The sequence below is a fragment of the Mesoplodon bidens genome (genome assembly GCF_964165515.1).
Source record: "Mesoplodon bidens genome assembly, chromosome: 18".
NCBI classification, from domain to species: domain Eukaryota; kingdom Metazoa; phylum Chordata; class Mammalia; order Artiodactyla; family Ziphiidae; genus Mesoplodon; species Mesoplodon bidens.
Window position 1 is genome coordinate 53766905 of NC_138175.1, and position 19663 is coordinate 53786567.

General features: G+C 54.9%; 2 protein-coding genes across 6 annotated transcripts; one reads left to right on the forward strand and one right to left on the reverse strand.

Moving 5' to 3' along the window:
* Positions 1 to 32: 32 nt before the first annotated feature.
* Positions 33 to 5743, reverse strand: PIH1D1 (PIH1 domain containing 1). 5 transcript variants are annotated; one of them, XM_081216541.1, is made up of 10 exons: positions 5662 to 5743; positions 4697 to 4790; positions 4215 to 4281; positions 3411 to 3590; positions 2216 to 2277; positions 2043 to 2124; positions 1515 to 1644; positions 1218 to 1293; positions 678 to 821; positions 33 to 155 (listed from the first exon to the last, which is right to left on the reverse strand). In XM_081216541.1, exons 2-10 carry the CDS (start codon positions 4784 to 4786, stop codon positions 114 to 116), a joined length of 873 nt encoding a protein of 290 aa, XP_081072667.1. In that variant the 5' UTR covers positions 4787 to 4790; positions 5662 to 5743; the 3' UTR covers positions 33 to 113. The 5 variants fall into 5 exon arrangements, with proteins under 5 accessions (XP_081072667.1, XP_081072668.1, XP_081072669.1 ...); XM_081216542.1 differs by having other exon boundaries at positions 4697 to 4803; positions 5662 to 5676; XM_081216543.1 differs by lacking the exon at positions 5662 to 5743 and adding an exon at positions 5567 to 5591.
* ALDH16A1 (aldehyde dehydrogenase 16 family member A1) lies at positions 5701 to 17877 on the forward strand. Its single transcript, XM_081216538.1, has 17 exons — positions 5701 to 5811; positions 9556 to 9658; positions 10302 to 10428; positions 11154 to 11332; positions 11417 to 11494; positions 11591 to 11772; positions 11860 to 12012; positions 12671 to 12856; positions 13088 to 13183; positions 13386 to 13522; positions 13683 to 13788; positions 13873 to 14003; positions 14359 to 14526; positions 14829 to 15030; positions 16382 to 16567; positions 16896 to 17018; positions 17603 to 17877. The coding sequence occupies exons 1-17, from the start codon at positions 5722 to 5724 to the stop codon at positions 17762 to 17764; spliced, it is 2409 nt and encodes an 802-aa protein (XP_081072664.1). The 5' UTR covers positions 5701 to 5721; the 3' UTR covers positions 17765 to 17877.
* The last annotated feature ends 1786 nt before the right edge of the window (positions 17878 to 19663 follow it).

The following is a 19663-nucleotide window of genomic DNA, read 5'->3' on the forward strand; positions in this document are numbered from 1 at the left end:
CACCCCCCATTTACTCCTAGCCAGACCCAGAACAAAGGCAAAAATCGTTTATTTCAATTTTAGGGAAGCCACCATCCTCTTCCCTCCATGTAGAAGCACAGGAAGACACCCAGTCAAGAAGGCATGGACAGAAGGGGCATTGCCACCATCAATTGCTGAGGAGAGAGAGGAAGGAGGAAGAGGTTCAGGACCTGGGGATCCAGCCCCCAACCCCCTCCCCGCTCAGACCCAGGATCCAGACCCCCAGCCCCCTCCCCGCTCAGACCCAGGATCCAGGCCCCCAGCCCCTCCTCCCTCAGACCCAGGAGTCCAGACCCCCAGGCCCCTCCCCCCTCAGACCCAGGATCCAGGCCCCCAACCCCTCCCCCCTCAGACCCAGGATCCAGACCCCCGGCCCCTCCCCCCTCAGACCCAGGAGTCCAGACCCCCGGCCCCCTCCCCGCTCAGACCCAGGATCCAGGCCCCCAGCCCCTCCTCCCTCAGACCCAGGAGTCCAGACCCCCAGCCCCCTCCCCACTCAGACCCAGGATCCAGGCCCTCAGACCCAGGAGTCCAGACCCCCAGCCCCCTCCCCCCTCAGACCCAGGATCCAGGCCCCCAGCCCCTCCTCCCTCAGACCCAGGAGTCCAGGTCCCCGAGTGTCCCTAGTTCCCCACAACCCCCAGCCCCCCAGGTACCTTTCTCTTCTGATGGAAGGCTGCCTTGCTCTCATCACAGCTGATTCGGAGGGGGATGTAGGCATCCAGATGGTACAGCTGCTGGGGGCCCCCCATCACCAGGCGATTCTCCCCGATCTCCAGCGACAGTCCCAGAGCGCCTTCCTGGGGATGCAGTGGAATCAGCCCACCCTTCCCTTCCCAGCAACAGGACGATAAGAACACAGACCAGTGAGAGAACTCTCGTGTGTCGGGATACCATATTTAAAGAGTCTCATCTCCCAAGAAAAAGGTGGGACACAGTAATTACAGGTTTATGACTGAGAAAAAGGTGGGACACAGTAATTACAGGTTTATGACTGAGCACTTACGATGCACTGGGCATCCTCAGGACGGCACCAGAAGTGGGCCTGAGGCCCCCATGGGACAGAGGAGGCAACCTACTCAGAGGGCAGCACTAGCCAGGCTCACACAGGTCTGACAACAAGCCCACATCACTTCCCCTCCAAGACCCCACCCTTCCAGACCTCATTCTCCTACTCTGGTGGAGGGTGCACTCACCAGTTTGGGGAGGTCAATTTCGGCCAAGAGGAGGTCAGGGGCCTCCAGCCAGAGGCTCAGGTGAGGCTTCTCAGGGCTGGGGAGGAAGGAGACCCAGAACTCAGAAGAGCCGCCGGGTCGCTGTTCCCTCCTCTTTCTCCCTCCCAGCTCTGCAGCCTCAGGACACCTTCCCAGAGGGAGTTCTGCTTCTCCTCCCTCGGGCTTCCCAGAGCCCCAGGACACTGACACCTGAAGGATGGTGGGAGATTCCAAAGAATGTCGGGGAGACAGGAGATAGGGAGCCCACTGAATGCCCACCCTTTCTCAGGTCTCGGGGAGTCGGGCATGTACAGGTTCCCCAGCTCCTGGATCCGAGGACGCTGCTGGGAGCGGATATTCTGCTGGGAGATAGAGCCCAGGAAAGGTCTGTTCTTCAATATACGCCACTCTGAGGGGAAGGAGCACAGGATTAAAGGTCACATGGCTCAGGGTGTCCTTTGCTCCCTCCCCTAGAGGAAGAAGGGGGTCTTGCACTGCCAGAGCCTCATGGGAGAGGCTCCGCCCTCTGCCGAGGAGACCAGGGATCTGACCACACCCCCAAGCTTGACTTTAGGAAGCGTGCCTGCCTTAGCCCCGCCCCTCGAGGCTCTCAAGACCCCGCCGCTTATCTGGAATCCCCCGCCTCCTCCCTCTCCCCCTTCCCAAGACTCACACAGCCCTCGCCCTGAACTCCACAGCCCAGGGGCCAATATAATCCCTGCCCACACTAGTCCCACTTCTCCCAGGGGCCGCCCCCAAGCTCCTCCGGGTTTGGCTCCTCCCTGTGGCCCAGGCCCCGCCCCTCACCTGGATTTAGTGGCAGGCTGTATTTGTCCTCAAGGCCCTCCCTGGCAATGGTGATCACGAGCTCCCGCAAGAAATCGCTGTTCTAGGAGTGAAAGAGGGAGAAGAGATGTGGGAGGGCTGGGGGATGGAGGGAGAGGCCCCAGCCCAGGCCTCCCTGCAGCCCCGCCCCCAACCTGCATCCTCCGGTAGAAGTCGCTGTTGACAGCTACGTCGTAGGCGGTACAACCCTGGCCTTCTGCCGGGAGAGAAAGGGGGTGAGACCCCAGCCCTCGGTGGGAACCCCACGGCCCAGGCACAGCCAAGGAGAACACAATGAAGAACAGCAGCCACAGACCCAGAGACATTAGGAAGTCAAGACACGCACCTGCCAGTCTGGATTCATACCAGCCTCATCTCCCAGCTCCAGTCTCTTCCCCTCTGGTCCTTCCCCACCATGTCCCAGAGCTGACCCTGACCCTCCCCAGTTCATAGTCCTCCCAAGGCTCCCCAGCACCCGCAGGGGGAGGACTGAGTCCTTCAGCCTGGCACTGGAGGCCCTGTGGGGTCTGCCCCTCCCACCTGGAGAGAGTTCACTTCTCCAGCAACCTCATCTCTTTACATTTCTTCCAATCACTCTTGATTACTGATCAATTCAATTCGATCATTTCTCTCCGGCCTCTGGACCCCTCTGTCCTCTCTGCCTAGAACCCTCTTCTCTGTCTTGGCCTGATGAACTGCTCTGGTTCCTTGAAATCTTATATTCGACGTCTCCTCCTCCAGGAAGCCTTCCCTGATCCCTCAGTGGGAGTGAAGAGGCCCCCCACCCCACCCTGAGCACAGCACAGAGTCACACCACATTGAAATCACATCTGCCTCCTTCATCCTCACCCAAGACTGAGAGTTTCTCAAGGGCAGGTTCTGGGTTTTGATAAGTCCCTACTCCCCAGGGCACTGGCCAAAGCTTCATCCCAGGAGGCTTCAGGGGACATATGTGAGTTGAAAAAACAAGGATATAGAGACAGAAACTCCACAGAGACAGAGGTGAGACAAGGCAGAGACACAGACAGGGGAGAGGGTGGAGGAGAAAACAGGGATGAGTTAGGGCTGGCCGAGGACTTAGAGCCAGGAAATCAGCTAATGAGCCCCTGCCCAGCCCTCCCTTGCCCTGGGGTGGGGCAGGGAGAAGTGCCAGCTTGGCCAGGTGAGCAGAACCAGGACTGTCCAGTGAGAGTTCTGGATGCCCAGGAGGCTAGGGATATGCCATGGGGAAAAGGATCAGTACAGGGGTGCCAGGTTTCTAGGTCCCGAGGGAGGAGGGTCCTGGGCCCTGGATTCTAGGGAAGAAAGGACCGAGGGGGCTAGATTCCTGGGTCCTCTCAAGGCACTGACTTGCATCCAGTTCGGCATGCGGCTCTCCCAGACTCATGGGGATGCGAAACCCAGCTTGGTCCTCCTCCAGCATTTGAAGCAGCTCATCCTCGGTCAAGTCAGCAGGAGGAGGGATGGAGGGAGAGTGACAAATGTTGATGAAAACCTTCCCTTCAGATGAGTTGGTCTTTATGCAGAAACCTGGTGGGAATGGGTTTGTCCTTGACCATCTGTCTCTGCATGGGTCTCAGTGTCCTTCTTTTGATCTGTCCCCCTCCTAGAGTATTAGTCCTCCACTTTCTGGGTCTGTTCCCCTTCCTGCCCCTGGGATTTCTGACTCTCTGTCTTTGAGTCTCTGTCCCCCTAGTCACCCCACATCTCTCTTTTTTTAAATTTTTATTGTAGTATAGTTGATTTACAATGTTGTTACTTTCTGCTGAACAGCAAAGTGAATCAGTTATACATATATATATGTATGTATAACTCTTTTTTAGATTCTTTTCCCATATAGGTCATTACAGAGTACTGAGTAGAGTTCCCTGTGCTATACAGTAGGTCCTTATTAGTTATCTATTTTATATATGTTAGTGTGTATATGTCAATCCCAATCTTCCAATTTATCCCTCCCCCTTACCCCTCCTCTCTTTGGATCTCAGTCCCTTCCTTGCTCTCTCTGGGTTTCCGTTCACTCCCATCACCCAAGGCCTCTATACACCACTACTGTGTCTCCTTCCTCTCTCCTTTCCCTATGTCCCCTGCCCCCAGTCTGTGACCACCTCTCTCTGGGACTCTATCCCTCTCTCTTTGGGTTTCTGTCTTTCTCACCAGGTTGAGGTTGTATCTGTGTAGATTCTGGTCTGCTTGTCTGGGCTTGCTGGAGCTCCTTGGAGGCCTGTGTGAAAGAAAACAACGTCCAGGCTTGGCGTTTGTGCTGTCAGAACCCCCTCATTTGTTCCTCAAATGTTTAATGAGCAATTTTTACGTATATGAACTAGGCAGGGCATGAGACATACTATGTCCCCTTCCTACTCTGAGGAACCCGAAGGACAACCCTGATCCCAGTCCCATGTCTTCCAGAGACTAGCGAACAGCTAGCATTAAGCAACTACAACTCCCGTAGGCCCTGTTGCTCCCCCCCCGCGCCGCCAGTGCATTCTGGGAACTATAGTCCCGTTTCTGAGCGCGCGCACACACACACACACACACACACACACACACACACACACACACTCACTCTCTCTCTCTCTCTCTCTCTCTCTCTCTCTCCCCCAAATCCTCAGGGACCCAGGAATCCGTTCAGTCCGCACCTGCAGCAGCAGCTCCTCGAAACGCGCCGTCTCAGCGCTCATCGTCTCTGCCTCGTTTAGCTCCGGTACCAGCAGCTTCAAGTCGGCCATGGCCCTGGGGAAGAGACCTAGGCGTCCTCAGCAACGACCTTCGGTTGGATCCGAACTCTGAGGCCTGCTCCCGGGCCCTCAACCGACTCCCGACACCCACAATTCTGTACGAAAATCTAATAATCTGGCCTGAGACTACAGTTTCACTCAGGTCGGATACTGCATCAAATCTCTTGGGAGCCAATGTCTCTAGATGCCCTCTAAGCCCTATGTGCCAAGTGTTTAAATGAGAGCCACTCTTCTGGTCTCTGCGTAACCAGGAACTTGGGTAGGCCACACTTCCGACTACCACAACGCTCCTTCAACTATCCTGCAACCGCATTTGGTACCAATCACAGAACAACCTAGTCTAAATCTGAAGCCACGCCCTTCACCTCAACCAATCAAAACTAATCCAGAGAGCCACTAAACGCCACACTTCCGATGTGGATAAAAGCCACACTTCCGCTCCTTCCCTACGACCACATCTGGCCAGGTTACTGGGCAAAGCTGGCACACTTTTAAAACCTTAAGTTCAGTGTCCATCCTAAAGGACTCCCTTCTGATCTCTGAACAATCACCTCGTCCCCAGAGGTAGATTAGATTCTCGAGTAAAGATATTTCGGGCTAAAAGCTGCATTTTCGGTCTCCAATATGAACAGGGTGGTGGGAGGACGCCAATACGGCCACTCTTCTAAATCTGGAGGCCTCGTACCTATTTGAAGGCATCCATATTTTCGTTCCCCACTCCCCCAGCTTTGAGGAATGCGCATGCTCCAAACTACACTTCCCGGCGCAGACCTATAAGCGGAGTCACCGGGTCCCAAGGCGGGGTTACGCTCTATCTCCTGTAGCCCCGCCCTTTGGACTGGAGGGGGCGGTGCCGCCCTTCAGACCTCGAGGCTCCCTTGGGGAGAGAGTCCAGCAGTCCGTGGAAAGCGCGGCCTGGGAGCGTGATGGCTGCGACGCGCGCAGGATCCCGCGCCTGCGAGATCTTCACCACGCTGGAATACGGACCGGTGCCAGAGAGCCACGCATGCGCATTGGTGAGGGCTTGCCCGGCCGGCGCTGCCCATCCCCCTTCCTAGTCCCCCGGGCCCCGTTTTGAGCGCGGACTCCCGTGATCCACCGCGGCAGCTCAGCAGCTCCGCCCCTCTCAGCTCCCGTGATTCCCGCCACTCCTTAGGATCCACCCCGGAGGACGCTCGCTAGAGCCTTTACGGTTGCTGCCTGTTAGCCCTTTAGTCTGTTCTCGCGAGCCCTAGTGGCTGTCATTTGCCACGGTCCAAAAGTCACGGTGGAGCTTCTCCTATTCTGCAGAATCTCCCGAGGGGCTTCTGTGATTCTTCAGGGCCGCCTCAGAGCTTCCTGTGATCCCCTGGGACTCAGAATTCCTGTGGGGCACTCGTGATCTTCTGAGGACCCTCAGAACCCGCGTAGACTTCCCTTGATTCCTCAGAATATCCTATGGCTCCCGGGTCCCTCGGAATTCCTGGGGGGGCTCCCTTGGTCGTCCGGAGACCTCCGCGGAGCCCCCGTGAGTCCTCAGGGTCACGTCAATACTTGTGGGATTCCTATCATCTCGGGAACTCTCGGAATCCCAGAATACATCAGAACTTCCTGTAATTACCTTCAACCCCGCAGAATAACCCCGTGGGGCTCCCGTGATCCCTCCGTGTACTTCAGAACTTCCCTAAGACTCCCGTAATCCCTCAGGGTCCCCCAGAACGATCTTGGGGTTCCCACGTATAACTTCGGTGCCTCGGATTTTGTATAGTTGCCCAGCCCCCTCAGAATTCCCTCATGGAGCCATCCTGATCTCACAGGGCCCTCTAGCACCTAGGTGTGAGAAGCTTGGGCTTCTCTGGAGGGAAAGGGGAGGTTAGAACAGTGGTCCACGTGGAAGAAGATGAGACCAGAGCCTGGTGCGGACTGTAGAGCTGGAGAAGAGGCGAGGCAGAGATGCAGGAGGAACAGGGTTTGGGGTCTTGAGAGGGCAAGGACAATGCCTCGGGTCTGAGTCTGGCTGTCTCTGTCCCCCCCACCCCCCATGGTGAACCCAAGAGGAGTAGGGTGGCAGAAAGGTTGGGAAAGACTATGGGCTTGGTTATCACATGGTGATGATGAGAGGGAAAGCCTTGGGCCTTGTGCAGGAGTCAAATACTACTTGTGCCTGAGCCTCAGGCCTAGAGACAGGGACCTCACAGTAAAAAGATAATTGAATGGTGGTAATGATGAGATTATCTAGAACTATAGTGTAGACTCAGATAAGAGGATCTGGGATGGAGTATAGAGAATTCCCACACTTGGAGGTTGGTTAGAGATGGACTATCCTGAAATAGCAATAATGTGATAATAGCTTATATTTATTGGGCGCTTTCTATGTGCCAGCCTCTGTGTTCAGCGTGATCTCATTTAATCCCCAAAACAGCTGTGAGAGGGGATTACTGTCATTACTTTAGTAATAGCAGACAGAAGCTTAAAGAGGTAAGTAATTAGCCAACAGTCAACACATCTTAAAAAATGTGAAAATGAGATTTGAACCTGAGCCCTGGGATTCCAGAGCCCATGCCCCCCATCCCTGCCCCCCCGCCCCCCAGCTCAGTCTTACAATCTGTGGGCCAGACTCAACCAACAAACATGTTTTCTTTGGCCTGAACTTTATTTTTAAAAATGTGAATTAGTGGACAACTAATTTCATGTAAACATCCGGGATTCCAGCTTCTCTTGAAAATAAAATTCCAAAGTTTGGCAACCTTTGGCTTACATTCCCTCACAAAGACTATCTGGATCCAATAGCTAACTGTCTTTTTAGACAAGTCATGAGTTCCCAGTCTCCACCAGGGCCCTCTTCTCACACCAGGGTGGCCTGCCAGGACCCTGTGGAACATTCTTTCTGGGTTCTGTTTTTCTTTGGGGGGGAAATTTTGCAAAGTTACCCAGAGCACTTAAATTATGAACTCCCATTCACAATCAGTGTCAACAATCATCAACATTTCATCCAGTGTTGTAGCTCTTTGCTTTCTCTTTGTTTTTCTGGAGTGATTTAAAACCCAGATGTCATGTTATTTTCCCATAAGTATTTGAATCTTCATTTCTAACAGGTAAGGACTCATTTTGTAACATAACCACCAGGCCGTTTTAACATTAACAGTCATTCTTTAATATTATCTAGTGCCCAGTCCATGTTCATATATGCCCAGCTATTTCAAAAATGTGTCTTGGACTTCCCTGGTGGCGCAGTGGTTGAGAGTCCGCCTACCGATGCAGGGGACACGAGTTCGTGCCCCGGTCCGGGAAGATTCCACATGCCGCAGAGCGGCTGGGCCCGTGAGCCATGGCCGCTGAGCCTGCGCATCCGGAGCCTGTGCCCCGTAACGGGAGAGTCCACAACAGTGTGAGGCCCACGTACCGCAAAAAAAAAAAAAAAAAAAAAATTGGGGGGGCTTCCCTGGTGATCCAGTGGTTAAGAATCCGCCTGCCAATGCAGGGGACGCGAGTTCAACCCTGGTCAGGGAACTAGGATGCCACATGCCGCGGGGCAACTGCGCTCGTGCGCCGCAACTAGAGAGAAGCCCACAGCGAAGAAGCCCACACACCCCGGTGAAGACCCAGCACAGCCAAAAAAAAAAGTTTTTTTTTACTTTAAAGAAAAATGAGGAGGCCCAGTTGGTAGGGTAAGAGAAAAATCAGGAGACTAAGGCATCGGGGATGCTAAGAGAAAACAGTTTGGGGAATTCCCTGGCGGTCCAGTGGTTAGGACTCCTCGATTTCACTGCAGGTGGCCCGGGTTCAATCCCTGACCGGGGAACTAAGATCCCACAAGCCAGCGGCCAAAACCAACAACAACAAAAACCAGTTTGCAGAAGGAAAAAGTGGAAAGGATGTCTTGGATTTAGAAAGGATTTAGGGAAGACAGAGAGAGAAAGAAACCGGAAACAGGCAGGGAGAATGAAATGCAATAAAATTAATAGGAAGTCTTAAGTAAGTGCCGTTCTGAGCCTATGACACATATAGATCCATTTAATTCTCATCACTGTCCTGTGAAATAGGGAGAGACTGTGATTATCTCCATTTTCCAGATGGGTTAGCTGAGACCAGGGTATTTTAAGACCCAGGCTAGGGCTTCCCTGGTGGCGCAGTGGTTGAGAGTCCGCCTGCAGATGCAGGGGACACGGGTTTGTGCCCCGGTCCGGGAGGATCCCACGTGCCGCGGAGCGGCTGGGCCCGTGGGCCATGACCGCTGAGCCTGCGCATCCAGAGTCTGTGCTCCGCAACGGGAGACACTGCAGCAGTGAGAGGCCCGCGCACCGCAAAAAAAAAAAAAAAAAAAAAAGACCCAGGCTAAGGCTGCACAACAAGGAAGTTTCAGAGCCATGATTCAAACCCAGGCCACGTGGCCCCAGGCTCCAGGGACTCCCTACCTTGGGCTCAGTTAGGCACTTCACAACCAAATAAACTGCACCTGGCAAGGCAGCATCAGGCCTGTGTCTTCAGTAGGGGTCACATCCTTCCCGAGTGATGACAGCTGAGGTGGGAGAGAACTACATAGTGGAGATGGTTGCACAACACTGTGAATGTATTGTTAGAAAATGCCCTGAATTTACACTTTAAAATGGTGAATTTCATGTTATGTGTTTTTTATATTTATGTGTATTTTCCTCCTACACGGGAAAATAACTGATGGGGCAAAGGGGGCGGGTATTCTCTTCCCAGAGGACTCTGGGTAGGGATAGAGCTCCTCCAGCTGCCTCTCAGACCCCTTTCTGAACTCTCTCCACCTCCCCCAGGCCTGGCTGGACACCCAGGACCGGCACTTGGGTCACTATGTTAACGGACGATGGTTGAAGCCTGAACACAGGAGTTCGGTGCCTTGCCGGGATCCCATCACAGGTATGCGGTGTCCCCCAGTCGTGAGAAAGAGGTGTCTATGGCCCCAGGTGTACCCACCAACAATATACCATTCTCTCTGCTCAGGGCCCTGAGAGCAGGGAGCAGCTGGTGGGAGAAGAAGCCTGAGATTTCTGGCTCCTCTTGATAACAGTCCTCCTAATGATGGTTCCAGGTCCCTGTGAACACTTTTTTTTTTTTTTTTTTTGCGGTACGCGGGCCTCTCAGTGTCGTGGCCTCTCCCGTTGCGGAGCACAGGCTCCGGACGCGCAGGCTCAGCGGCCATGGCTCACGGGCCCAGCCGCTCCGTGGCATGTGGGATCTTCCCGGACCGGGGCACGAACCCGTGTCCCCTGCATCGGCAGGCGGACCCTCAACCACTGCGCCACCAGGGAAGCCCGCTGTGAACACTTTTGAAGTCACTGTCTCCTAAAATCCCTTCCTTGCCTGTGGGAGGCAGTCAGAGCAAAGACCTATGTAGATTTATCCCCATTTGTCAGATGATAAAACTGAGACCCTGTGTGGGGTAGGGGGACCAGCTTTACTGCTTTGGGGCGCTCCTGGGCTCCAGAAATGTCAGCCCCCTCCAGTTCTGACCCGGGTTCCCCCCACCTCCCAACTGGGTTCCCCCCATTCATCTCCCCAGGAGAGCACTTGGCCAGTTGCCTCCAGGCACAGACGGAGGATGTGGCAGAAGCCGTGGAGGCTGCCAGGACCTCGCTGGAGAACTGGAGCACACAACCTGGAGCCGTTCGGGCCCAGCATCTGACCAGGTGATGCACTTGAGGTGTGGACCCCAGGAGACGGAGAAGGATTTGAGAATAAAGACTCTGTGTTTCCCAATATCCCACTGAATTCACTGGCTGCTAAGACTCATATTCCCAGCATGCCTTTGAGCCTTTAGCAGCTAAAACATCCATCTCTCACTGTTCGCTGGGACTAGAAATGACAAAGCCTGTTTCCCAGCATACCCTTTGGGACTCACCTGGGTGCCATTTCTCAACAGCTCACTGGGGCTGGTGAAGCTCCTGAAACTGTTTTCCAGCACATTCTTGGGGAAGTTAGAGACAAAGATTCCATTTCCCAAAGAACAATTGAACTTAAAGGCTAAGCTTTCATTTCCTAGCACATTTGGGGGTTACAGGTGGCCAAGATCCTTACACAGCACCCTGAGGTTTTGAGTGTTTACCAGACTACATTTCCCATACATCTTTGGTGCCCTCCACCACTGGTAAATAGTGCAGATGCCCCAGGGGTTCCTGGGGATTGTACTTCAGGTATACACAGGGCGTGTTCCAGGACTCTATCAGGCCAAGGGGCAGTGGGAAATGACCATCCCAGGACTTCCTTGGCGGTCCAGTGGCTAGGACTCTGCACTTCCACTGCATGGGGCACGGGTTCGATCCCTGGTCGGGGAACTAAGATCCCTCAAGCCATGCGGGCGGCCAAGGAAAAGGAAAAAAGAAAAAAATGACCATCCCCCCTGCTTGCTCCACAGGCTGGCCAAGATGATCCAGAAGCACCAGCGGCTGCTGTGGACCCTGGAGTCCCTGGTTACTGGACGGGCCATTCGAGAAGTTCGAGACAGGGATGTCCCTCTGGCCCAGCAGCTGCTCCAGCACCATGCAGTCCAGGCACACACCCAGGAGGAGGCGCTGGCAGGCTGGGAGCCCCTGGGTGAGAAGCAGGAGTCCCAGCCCCCAGCCCCCCCCCTCCCTCACCATCCAGCAGTGCCTGCGCCAGTCTCATTTGTTCTTGCAGGAGTGATTGGTCTCATCTTGCCACCCACATTCTGCTTCCTTGAGATGATGTGGAGGATTTGCCCTGCCCTGGCTGTGGGTAAATGATTGGCTGGGGGTTGGGACTCCGGGGTCTGAGGGAGAAGGGGGCCGGGGGTCTGGACTCCAGGGTCCCTGAGCTGCCTGCCTTCCCCAGGCTGCACTGTGGTGGTCCTTGTGCCCCCGGCCTCTCCGACGCCCCTCCTTGTGGCCCAGCTGGCAGGGGAGCTAGGCCAGTTCCCAGGAACCCTCAGTGTGATCAGTGGCCCTGCCTCCCTGGGGCCTGTTCTGGCCTCACAGCCTGGAGTCCAGAAGGTGGCCTTCTGTGGAGCCATCGAGGTATCTTCAGGGGTGGGAGGGTGTCTGGACACAGCTGGGGAGCTGGAATGCCCCTCCCCGCTGCTGACCCCTGCGTGGATCCCATAGGATGGCCGTGCCCTACGGCGGGCCCTGGCGGGCCAGGGTCCCGAGCTGGGCCTGGCACTGGGGGCTGAGTCGCTACTGCTACTGATGGAGACGGCGGATGTGGATTCGGCCGTGGAGGGCGTCGTGGATGCAGCCTGGTCTGACCGCAGCCCGGTGAGACCTGGGGGCTGGGCGTGTCTGTCTCCAGACCCTGGGGCCCCATGACTTCATTTTATTTATTTATTTTTTAAATTAATTTATTTGCCTGTGCTGGGTCTTAGTTGCCATGTGTGGGATCTTCATTGTGGCATGCAGGATCTTTTAGTTGTGGCATGTGAACTCTTAGTTGCGGCACGCATGTGGGATCTAGATCCCTGACCAGGGATGGAACCCGGGCCCCATGCGTGGGGAGCGCAGAGTCTTAACCACTGGACCACAAGGGAAGTCCCTTCATTCGTTTTAATTTTCAGTTCTTTGTGTCTCCAAACTCTTATCTGTAGACCATCGTGTGTAAAGGTCCTCATCCTCTCGATTTTCTGAATCTCCACGTTCCCGGCTCTCCTGGGCTTCCAGGCTCGGGGGCTCTTCATTTTTCTGAGTGTCCATGTCCTAGTTTTCCAGCGTCTCTCTTCACTCTGCATCACCAGCTTCCTGTAACTCCACATCCTCCCTGAGGTTTGGGGCCTCAGGGAGTCTCCTGGTCCTCGGCCACTTCTCCCTGACCCTCCTCTGATCTGTGCACATATGTTCCCCAGGCTTGGCCCTCTGGGGGGATGTGACCCACCCACGTAGGCTCCGAGTTTGCCCACCCTATCCCCCATTTTCCTAACAGGGGGGACTCAGACTCCTCATCCAGGAGTCTGTGTGGGATGAGACAATGAGGCGGCTCCAGGCGCGGATGGGGCGGCTTCGCGGTGGCCGAGGGCTAGACGGAGCCGTGGACATGGGGGCCCGGGGAGCTGCTGCACGTGACCTGGCACAGCGCTATGTGCGCGAGGCCCAGAGCCAGGGTGCACAGGTGAGCCTGGGCGCAGACTCTGGGGTGCCGGGGGAGGAGGGACCTCAAGATCTGACTCCTGGGTCTGGGGAGGGATGGGTCTGGGGGCCTGGACTCTGGGATGTGAGCAAGGAGGGTCTGCAGGCTGGACTCCTGGGTCTGAGGGAGGAGGGGTCTGGGGTCCAGACTCCTGGATCCCAGGGGAGGAGAGGACTGGAGTGAACTTGCAGATCTACTTCCCTGTCTCCCTAGGTCTTCCAGGCTGGCAGTATGCCTCCAGAAAGCCCATTCTTTCCCCCATCCTTGATCTCTGACCTCCCTCCAGCCTCTCCATGTACCCAGGCAGAGGTAAGCCCCTCAGGGTCTCAGAGACCCTAGGCCATCCACCCATCCTCAGCCGGACATGGGCGGCACAGCACAGAGGCCACCGGAGTGACCATTTGGACTGGGTCTGGGGGCTGCTGACTGCTGTAGGCTGGACTCCTTGTGGGTGGGGTGTTGGAGGGAGGGGCTGGCCAGGCCGCCTGAGCTCCCTTGTCACCCCTTCTAGGTGCCGTGGCCTCTGGTCGTGGCCTCCCCTTTCCGTACTGCTAAGGAGGCGCTGGCCTTGGCCAACTGGACGCCCCGAGGAGGCAGTGCCAGCGTATGGAGCGAGAGACTGGGGCAGGCCCTGGAGCTGGCCTACGGGTCAGTTCACACCCACTGGGCACACAGGGGGCTCTGCTGGGATGGCCCCAGCTTCAGTCCCGATGTCTTCCCCTCTCTCTGGGTCTCTCCCCGCCTCTCTGACTAGCCCTCCCCACCTCAAGTTTGTGCATTTCTCTCTGATGTCCCCTCCTCCCCACAGGCTCCAGATGGGCACAGTCTGGATCAATGCCCACGGCCTCAGAGACCCTGCAGTGCCAACAGGTGGCTGCAAGGAGAGTGGGTCTTCCTGGCACGGGGGGCCAGATGTGAGTGCACCCCCCCGGCCCATCACCACCCCTTCATCCACCTTGTGCCCTTCTCACGTTCTCTTGACACTGTCCCTCTCTCAGGGTCTGTATGAGTATCTGCGGCCCTCAGGGACCCCTACCCGCCTGCCCTACCTGTCGGAGAATCTGAACTATGACACCTTTGGCCTTGCTGTTCCCTCCACCCTACCAGCTGGGCCTGAAACAGGGCTTAGGTGAGCTGTTCTAGGGACCACAACTCTCAGAATTCCTGGAGTGTGTAAGGGGAGAGGGGAAATTGTGGCAGGCTCCTCCATGGACTGGAGGGAGGTTCTTGAGAACCATCAGGGGGTCCCTGAGTCCTGCTGAGAATTTCATTCTGGGTCTCACGGCTCACCGCCCCCCGCCAGGCCTGATGAGAGTCTCAGTTCTGCTAAATGAAGGTCTGTGCTCTCCCAGAGCCTCAGGGGGCCAGGAATGTGGGGTCCCACAGAGACTCATGGGAGCTCCAGTGGTCCATCCAGTGGGGTGGGGATGGGGTCTGAGCAGTCCCTGCCCCAGCACCCACCCTCACACCTCACCCTACTCCAGCCCAGCACCCCCCTATGGGCTCTTTGTGGGAGGCCGTTTCCAGGCTCCTGGGGCCCGGAGCTCCAGGCCCATCCGGGATTCGCAGGGCAATCTCCATGGCTACGTGGCTGAGGGTGGAGCCAAGGATATCCGAGGTGCCGTGGAGGCTGCTCACCAGGCTGCCCCTGGGTAAGGAATGGAGGCGTCACATGAGATAGCCCAGGGGTCGTGGGGTGTCAGAGAGGGGAGTCTGAAACCCCAGGACTAGGCTGATGCTGATGGGACATGGGGTCTGGACCCCGAGGACTGTGGGCTGTGGAGTCTGAGCTCCCAGGGCTGACGGGATGTGGGTCTGGCCCCTCACTCTCCTCCCTGGGCAGATGGGCTATGGGGCCTGGACCCCCCAGAGTAGGAGCTGTGGACAGAGGTGGGGCACCTGGAAAGAGCCAGGATGAGGAAACCAACCCACAATGTGCCCTGTCCACCCACAGCTGGGTGGGCCAGTCGCCAGGGGCCCGAGCAGCCCTACTGTGGGCCCTGGCGGCCGCGCTGCAACGCCGAGAGTCCACCCTGGTCTCGAGGCTGGAGAGGCATGGAGTGGAGCTCAAGCTCGCCAAGGCAGAGGTGGAGCTGAGCGTGAGGCGGCTTCGGGCATGGGGGGCCCGCGTCCAGACCCAAGGCTGCACCCTGCAGGTGAGAGGGGTCTGTGGGCCGGCAGACAGGGCAGGCAGTCTGGAGTGGCGTCAGAGGAGGGGCTCCGGAATGAGCCAGACTGGGGGTCCAGGCCCCAGTGGCCTCACCTCTCTACACCTTGATTTCATCCTCTGTATAATGGGTATGCAGCCCACCTCATAGAGTCGTGTTTCAGATTGTTGTTAGTGACCTATTACTGGGCCATAAAACCAATTTAGTGGGTCATAGCCCTGCTTTGGTATTTTTGTTCTTGTTTCTTTTTTAACAAAAGAGAACAGGATAGAAGATACAGAGTGCATTGCACAGAATATTGTTTGGTGTGATTTTTGTTTTGGTCATATATATAATATGCAGCTAAATATAGATACTAGATTGGTCTGAAACATATGGTGGGTCCAGTGAAGAAAGCGTGAGGATTCAGTGACTCAAGCAATGGCATGGGCACACTCAGGGATAGAGATAATAGAAAGATAATGGAAAGATAGCTAGTCATTTGACCTGGGCTTCCTCCATAAATGATATACAATTATACAGTGGTACCAACCTTGAGGAGCTGTTATGAAAACTAAGGGAGCCGAGCATTTAATGTCTGACGTGTAGCCAAGGGCTCAGAAAATGTTTGCTTATGGATGGCCAATAAGCACATGGAAGAATGCTCCGCATCATTAGTCATTGGAGAAATGCAAGCCAAACCACCATGAGGGACTTCCCTAGTGGCGCAGTGGTTAAGAATCCACCTGCCAATGCAGGGGACACAAGTTCGAGCCCTGGTCCAGGAAGATCCCACATGCCGAGGAGCAGCTAAGCCCGTGTGCCACAACTACCGAAGCCCGCGTGCCTAGAGCCCGTGCTCCACAACAAGAGAAGCCACCGCAGGAAGAAACCCGTGCACCACAACGAAGAGTAGCCCCTACTCTCTGCAACTAGAGAAGGCCCGCGCACAACAACAAAAACCCAGTGCAGCCCAAAATTAATTAATTAATTAATTAATTAAAAACACACACACACACAAACCTGTAGGCTAGATTTCGAGACCTCTACACATATTAACTTATTCTATCTTAACAGCAAATCTCTGAGGTAGGCACTATTATTATCCTCATTTTAAAGATGGGAAACTGAGGCCCAGAGAGGTTAAGTGACTCACCCAAGGTCACACAGCTGATGTGAACCCAGCACCTGGCCCCAGAGTCTATGCTCTGAAATATCACCTGGTTTTTATTATGATTGGAGTTGTTATGAGGAAGCAAAGTTGGGGATGAGAGGAGAAAAAGGGTGGGTGATAGAGGAGACCAAAGGAGGGCAGTCAGGTTCCCCTGCCCCACCCTTGACCTCCTGCCTGTCCCTGCAGGTAGCAGGGCTGAAAGGCCCTGTGCTTCGGCTGCAGGAACCTGTGGGCGTGCTGGCTATTGTGTGCCCGGAAGAGTGGCCCCTGCTTGCCTTCGTGTCTCTGCTGGCCCCTGCTCTGGCCCACGGCAACACTGTGGTCTTGGTGCCTAGCGGGGCCTGTCCCATCCCTGCCTTGGAGGTCTGCCAGGTACAGTCCCCTGCCTGCCTGCTGCTGCTCCCAGCAGCCTGTGGAGCAGCAGATGGATGAAAGATGCCCCAAGACCTGCAGGAGCTCAGCTCTCACCCCACCCCCTTGGTAACCATGGTAACCTCCATCCTGGCACAAAAGCTTCACTCCTCATAGACCCAGTGATGGTTCTCTCCAGACTGTGAGCCTTCACCAGTCATGACCCCACTCCCATTCCTTCCAGGACCCCCATGGCCACTCCCATTTGCCCATTCCTCACCCTCCCCGACAGCCCTGGGGGTCTCTGACTCCCTCCCAACCCTGGATGACCCACTGTCCCATCCCCTAGGATATGGCCACCTTGTTGCCAGGGGGCCTGGTGAATGTGGTGACAGGAGACCGGGACCACCTGACCCGCTGCCTGGCCTTGCACCAGGACATCCAGGCCCTGTGGTATTTCGGATCTGCCCAGGTACCTTTTGTTTTGCCATCTCCAGTGTCTTAAACTTCACCAACAAACTCTTCCTTTTCCGGGGACATGGCTGCACCCCCTTAGAACACCCATTGCTAAGGGGGAGAAACTCCTTGGCAACCACGTTCTGAGATCCTGCCCCTTTACAGCCCTGGTTGCTAAGGAAGAGGATCTCCTTAGCAACAAGGGCCTGAGATCCTGCCTAGCCCAAAGACCTAATCTCATTGGACAACCCATTGCTAAGGACCACACCCTAGCAACAGTGTCAGAAGCCTACAGTCCACCCTCTTAAAACTCCTGATGGTAACAGATGGGAACTCCTTGTCAACAATAACTTCGGGCCCCATTCCTTTGAGTGTGGGCTGTTAAAGGGGAAGAAGTTCCATGGCCGTAAAGGTCAACCTTGTTTCCCTCAGCATCTGGAAGGTTTGCTTTTTAGGAGCTGAACATTCTAGCCACAGAGCCTAGGCAAGCCTTTAGGCCCCTCCTCAATAATAGTCCTTGTTGCCAAGGAAGCAGCTGCTTAGCAACCAAGCCAATGGAAATGCTGACCACCCCCCCACCCCCCCATCTCCCCACGCCAGGGCTCCCAGTTTGTGGAATGGGCCTCAGCAGGAAACCTCAAGCCAGTGTGGGTGAACAGAGGCTGCCCACGGGCCTGGGATCAGGACGCCGAGGGGGCAGGCCCAGAGCTGGGGCTGCGGGCAGCACGGACCAAGGCCCTGTGGCTGCCCATGGGGGACTGATTGCCCAAGTGCCACCCACTCCATCTTGGACAGAGGACAGATGGACCCCAACCGATGCCAGACATCTGGAACTTTCCTCTTATTATGATTCCAATAAACTCTGACCAATCTTGGCTGTGCTTCTGAGGGGAGGAAGGGAGGAAATAGCAACTTCTGGGCTGTTGAGGCCATTTCAGTTCTGAGACTCAGCAGCCGCATGGGCTGGCGCCAGGACAACACAGTGTCTGTGAAATAGATACAAGGGACTCTAAGAACATTTGCACAGGGCCGCAGTGACTCCTGTCTCTTCTGGTCTTTTCCATTCAATGGCTCCTGCTCCCTGGTTTTCTCTGCCTCTGCATTGCCTCAGGATCTGTGGTGTGCTGGTGAAAATAAAATACAGTAGCTCTCTGGAATAAAATAAAATCCATGGTAAGTAACTTTAGCCAGTTCCATGGTGCTCCTACCGTGTCAATTTCAAGCTCCAGATGATTGAACAACCGGCTGACAATTCCTGAATTTTTAACAGTTCCCACGAGCCACCCCAGCATACCACTGTTTGAGAATTCTTTTTGATGCAAGGAACCCACACACACTAGCTTAGGATAAAAAGACATTTTCTGGAAAGCTACAGAGATATGGAAAATGGGCAAGATACACCAGATATGGAAAATGGGCAAGCCGGGAACCCCAGGTCCTGAGAACCCGAATGCAAACAGGAGCTGTATTCAGGTCCCATCTCAGTGGGTCACATGATTTCTTGGGTCTTGTATCTGCCTGTCTGCTTCATTCCAGATCCTTCTAGCCATGTGCCACTAGGAAAGCTTCTTCACCACTCTTAAGCCTCAGTTTCCTCATCTATAAATTGGGGCTAATAGTTCCAACCTCATTGGGTAGATTCTGTGATGGTTACACAAAACATGCTGTTAATTAGAGTTTGATTTTGTCCTGGGGCAAATGAGAGCAGACAGCCTCCTGTCAGTATTTGACTAAAGCTGGGCAGAATAGATAACCTCTCCCAGTATCTGGACGTTTGGACAGGAAAGACACTGGAACGTCTTGGAGGAAAGTCCCTGGAAGGCTCTACTTCCTCTGGGGTTTGGTAACTTCCCCCCAGATTCCATGGGCTGCCTCAAGTGACCTTCCTATTAGTCCTCTTGCTTTAACCAGCCAAAGCCAACTACAGGAGGTTTCTATACCCCCAGCCCAGACCACAGAGAACACTTAGTGCCACATCCACAGGAGAAGAAATCTGATCAGCCAGACTGGGGTAGATGTCCACTTCTGGTCCAGTCTTCTCTGGCTTAGGGGCAGGAGCTCCTAGTTAAGGCAGCCATCCAGCTGGTCAACAAAAATCAGTTGAGTGCCTGCTGTGAGTGGGGCACTGTTGTAGGTGCTGGGGATGGCCATGAACAAGACAGAACTTAGCCTTGTGAGCTCATGCAGTGGATGAGAGGTATATTCATTTCTTGTCAGTGCTGTGACAATGGTCACAAAGTTAGTGGCTTAAATAAAACAATGCAAACATATTATCTTACAACTCTGGAGGTCAGAAGTCTGCAATGGGTCTCACTGAGCTAAAATTAAGGTGTCAGCAGGGGTTGGGAATTTGTCCCAAGGGCACTAAGGGAACAGAGGAGAGGTAGGCTCAGCTCTGGCTGAAAGACACTGATGTAACCTAAGGTGACAGGTACAGTACTGTAGCAGTGGTAGAAGCTCAGGGCACTCTGGGGGCCTGAAGAAGACACCTTTCCCAACTTGTGTGTGTGTGCGTGTCTGTGTATGAGGTGAAGGCAAGAGAGATGGCAGGAATCTTCCCAAGGCAGGTGCCACTTCACTGATTTTTTTTTTCCACAGCCTTATTGGGGTATAATTGACAGTTTAAAATTGTATATATTTCAGTTCTACAATGTTATTTGT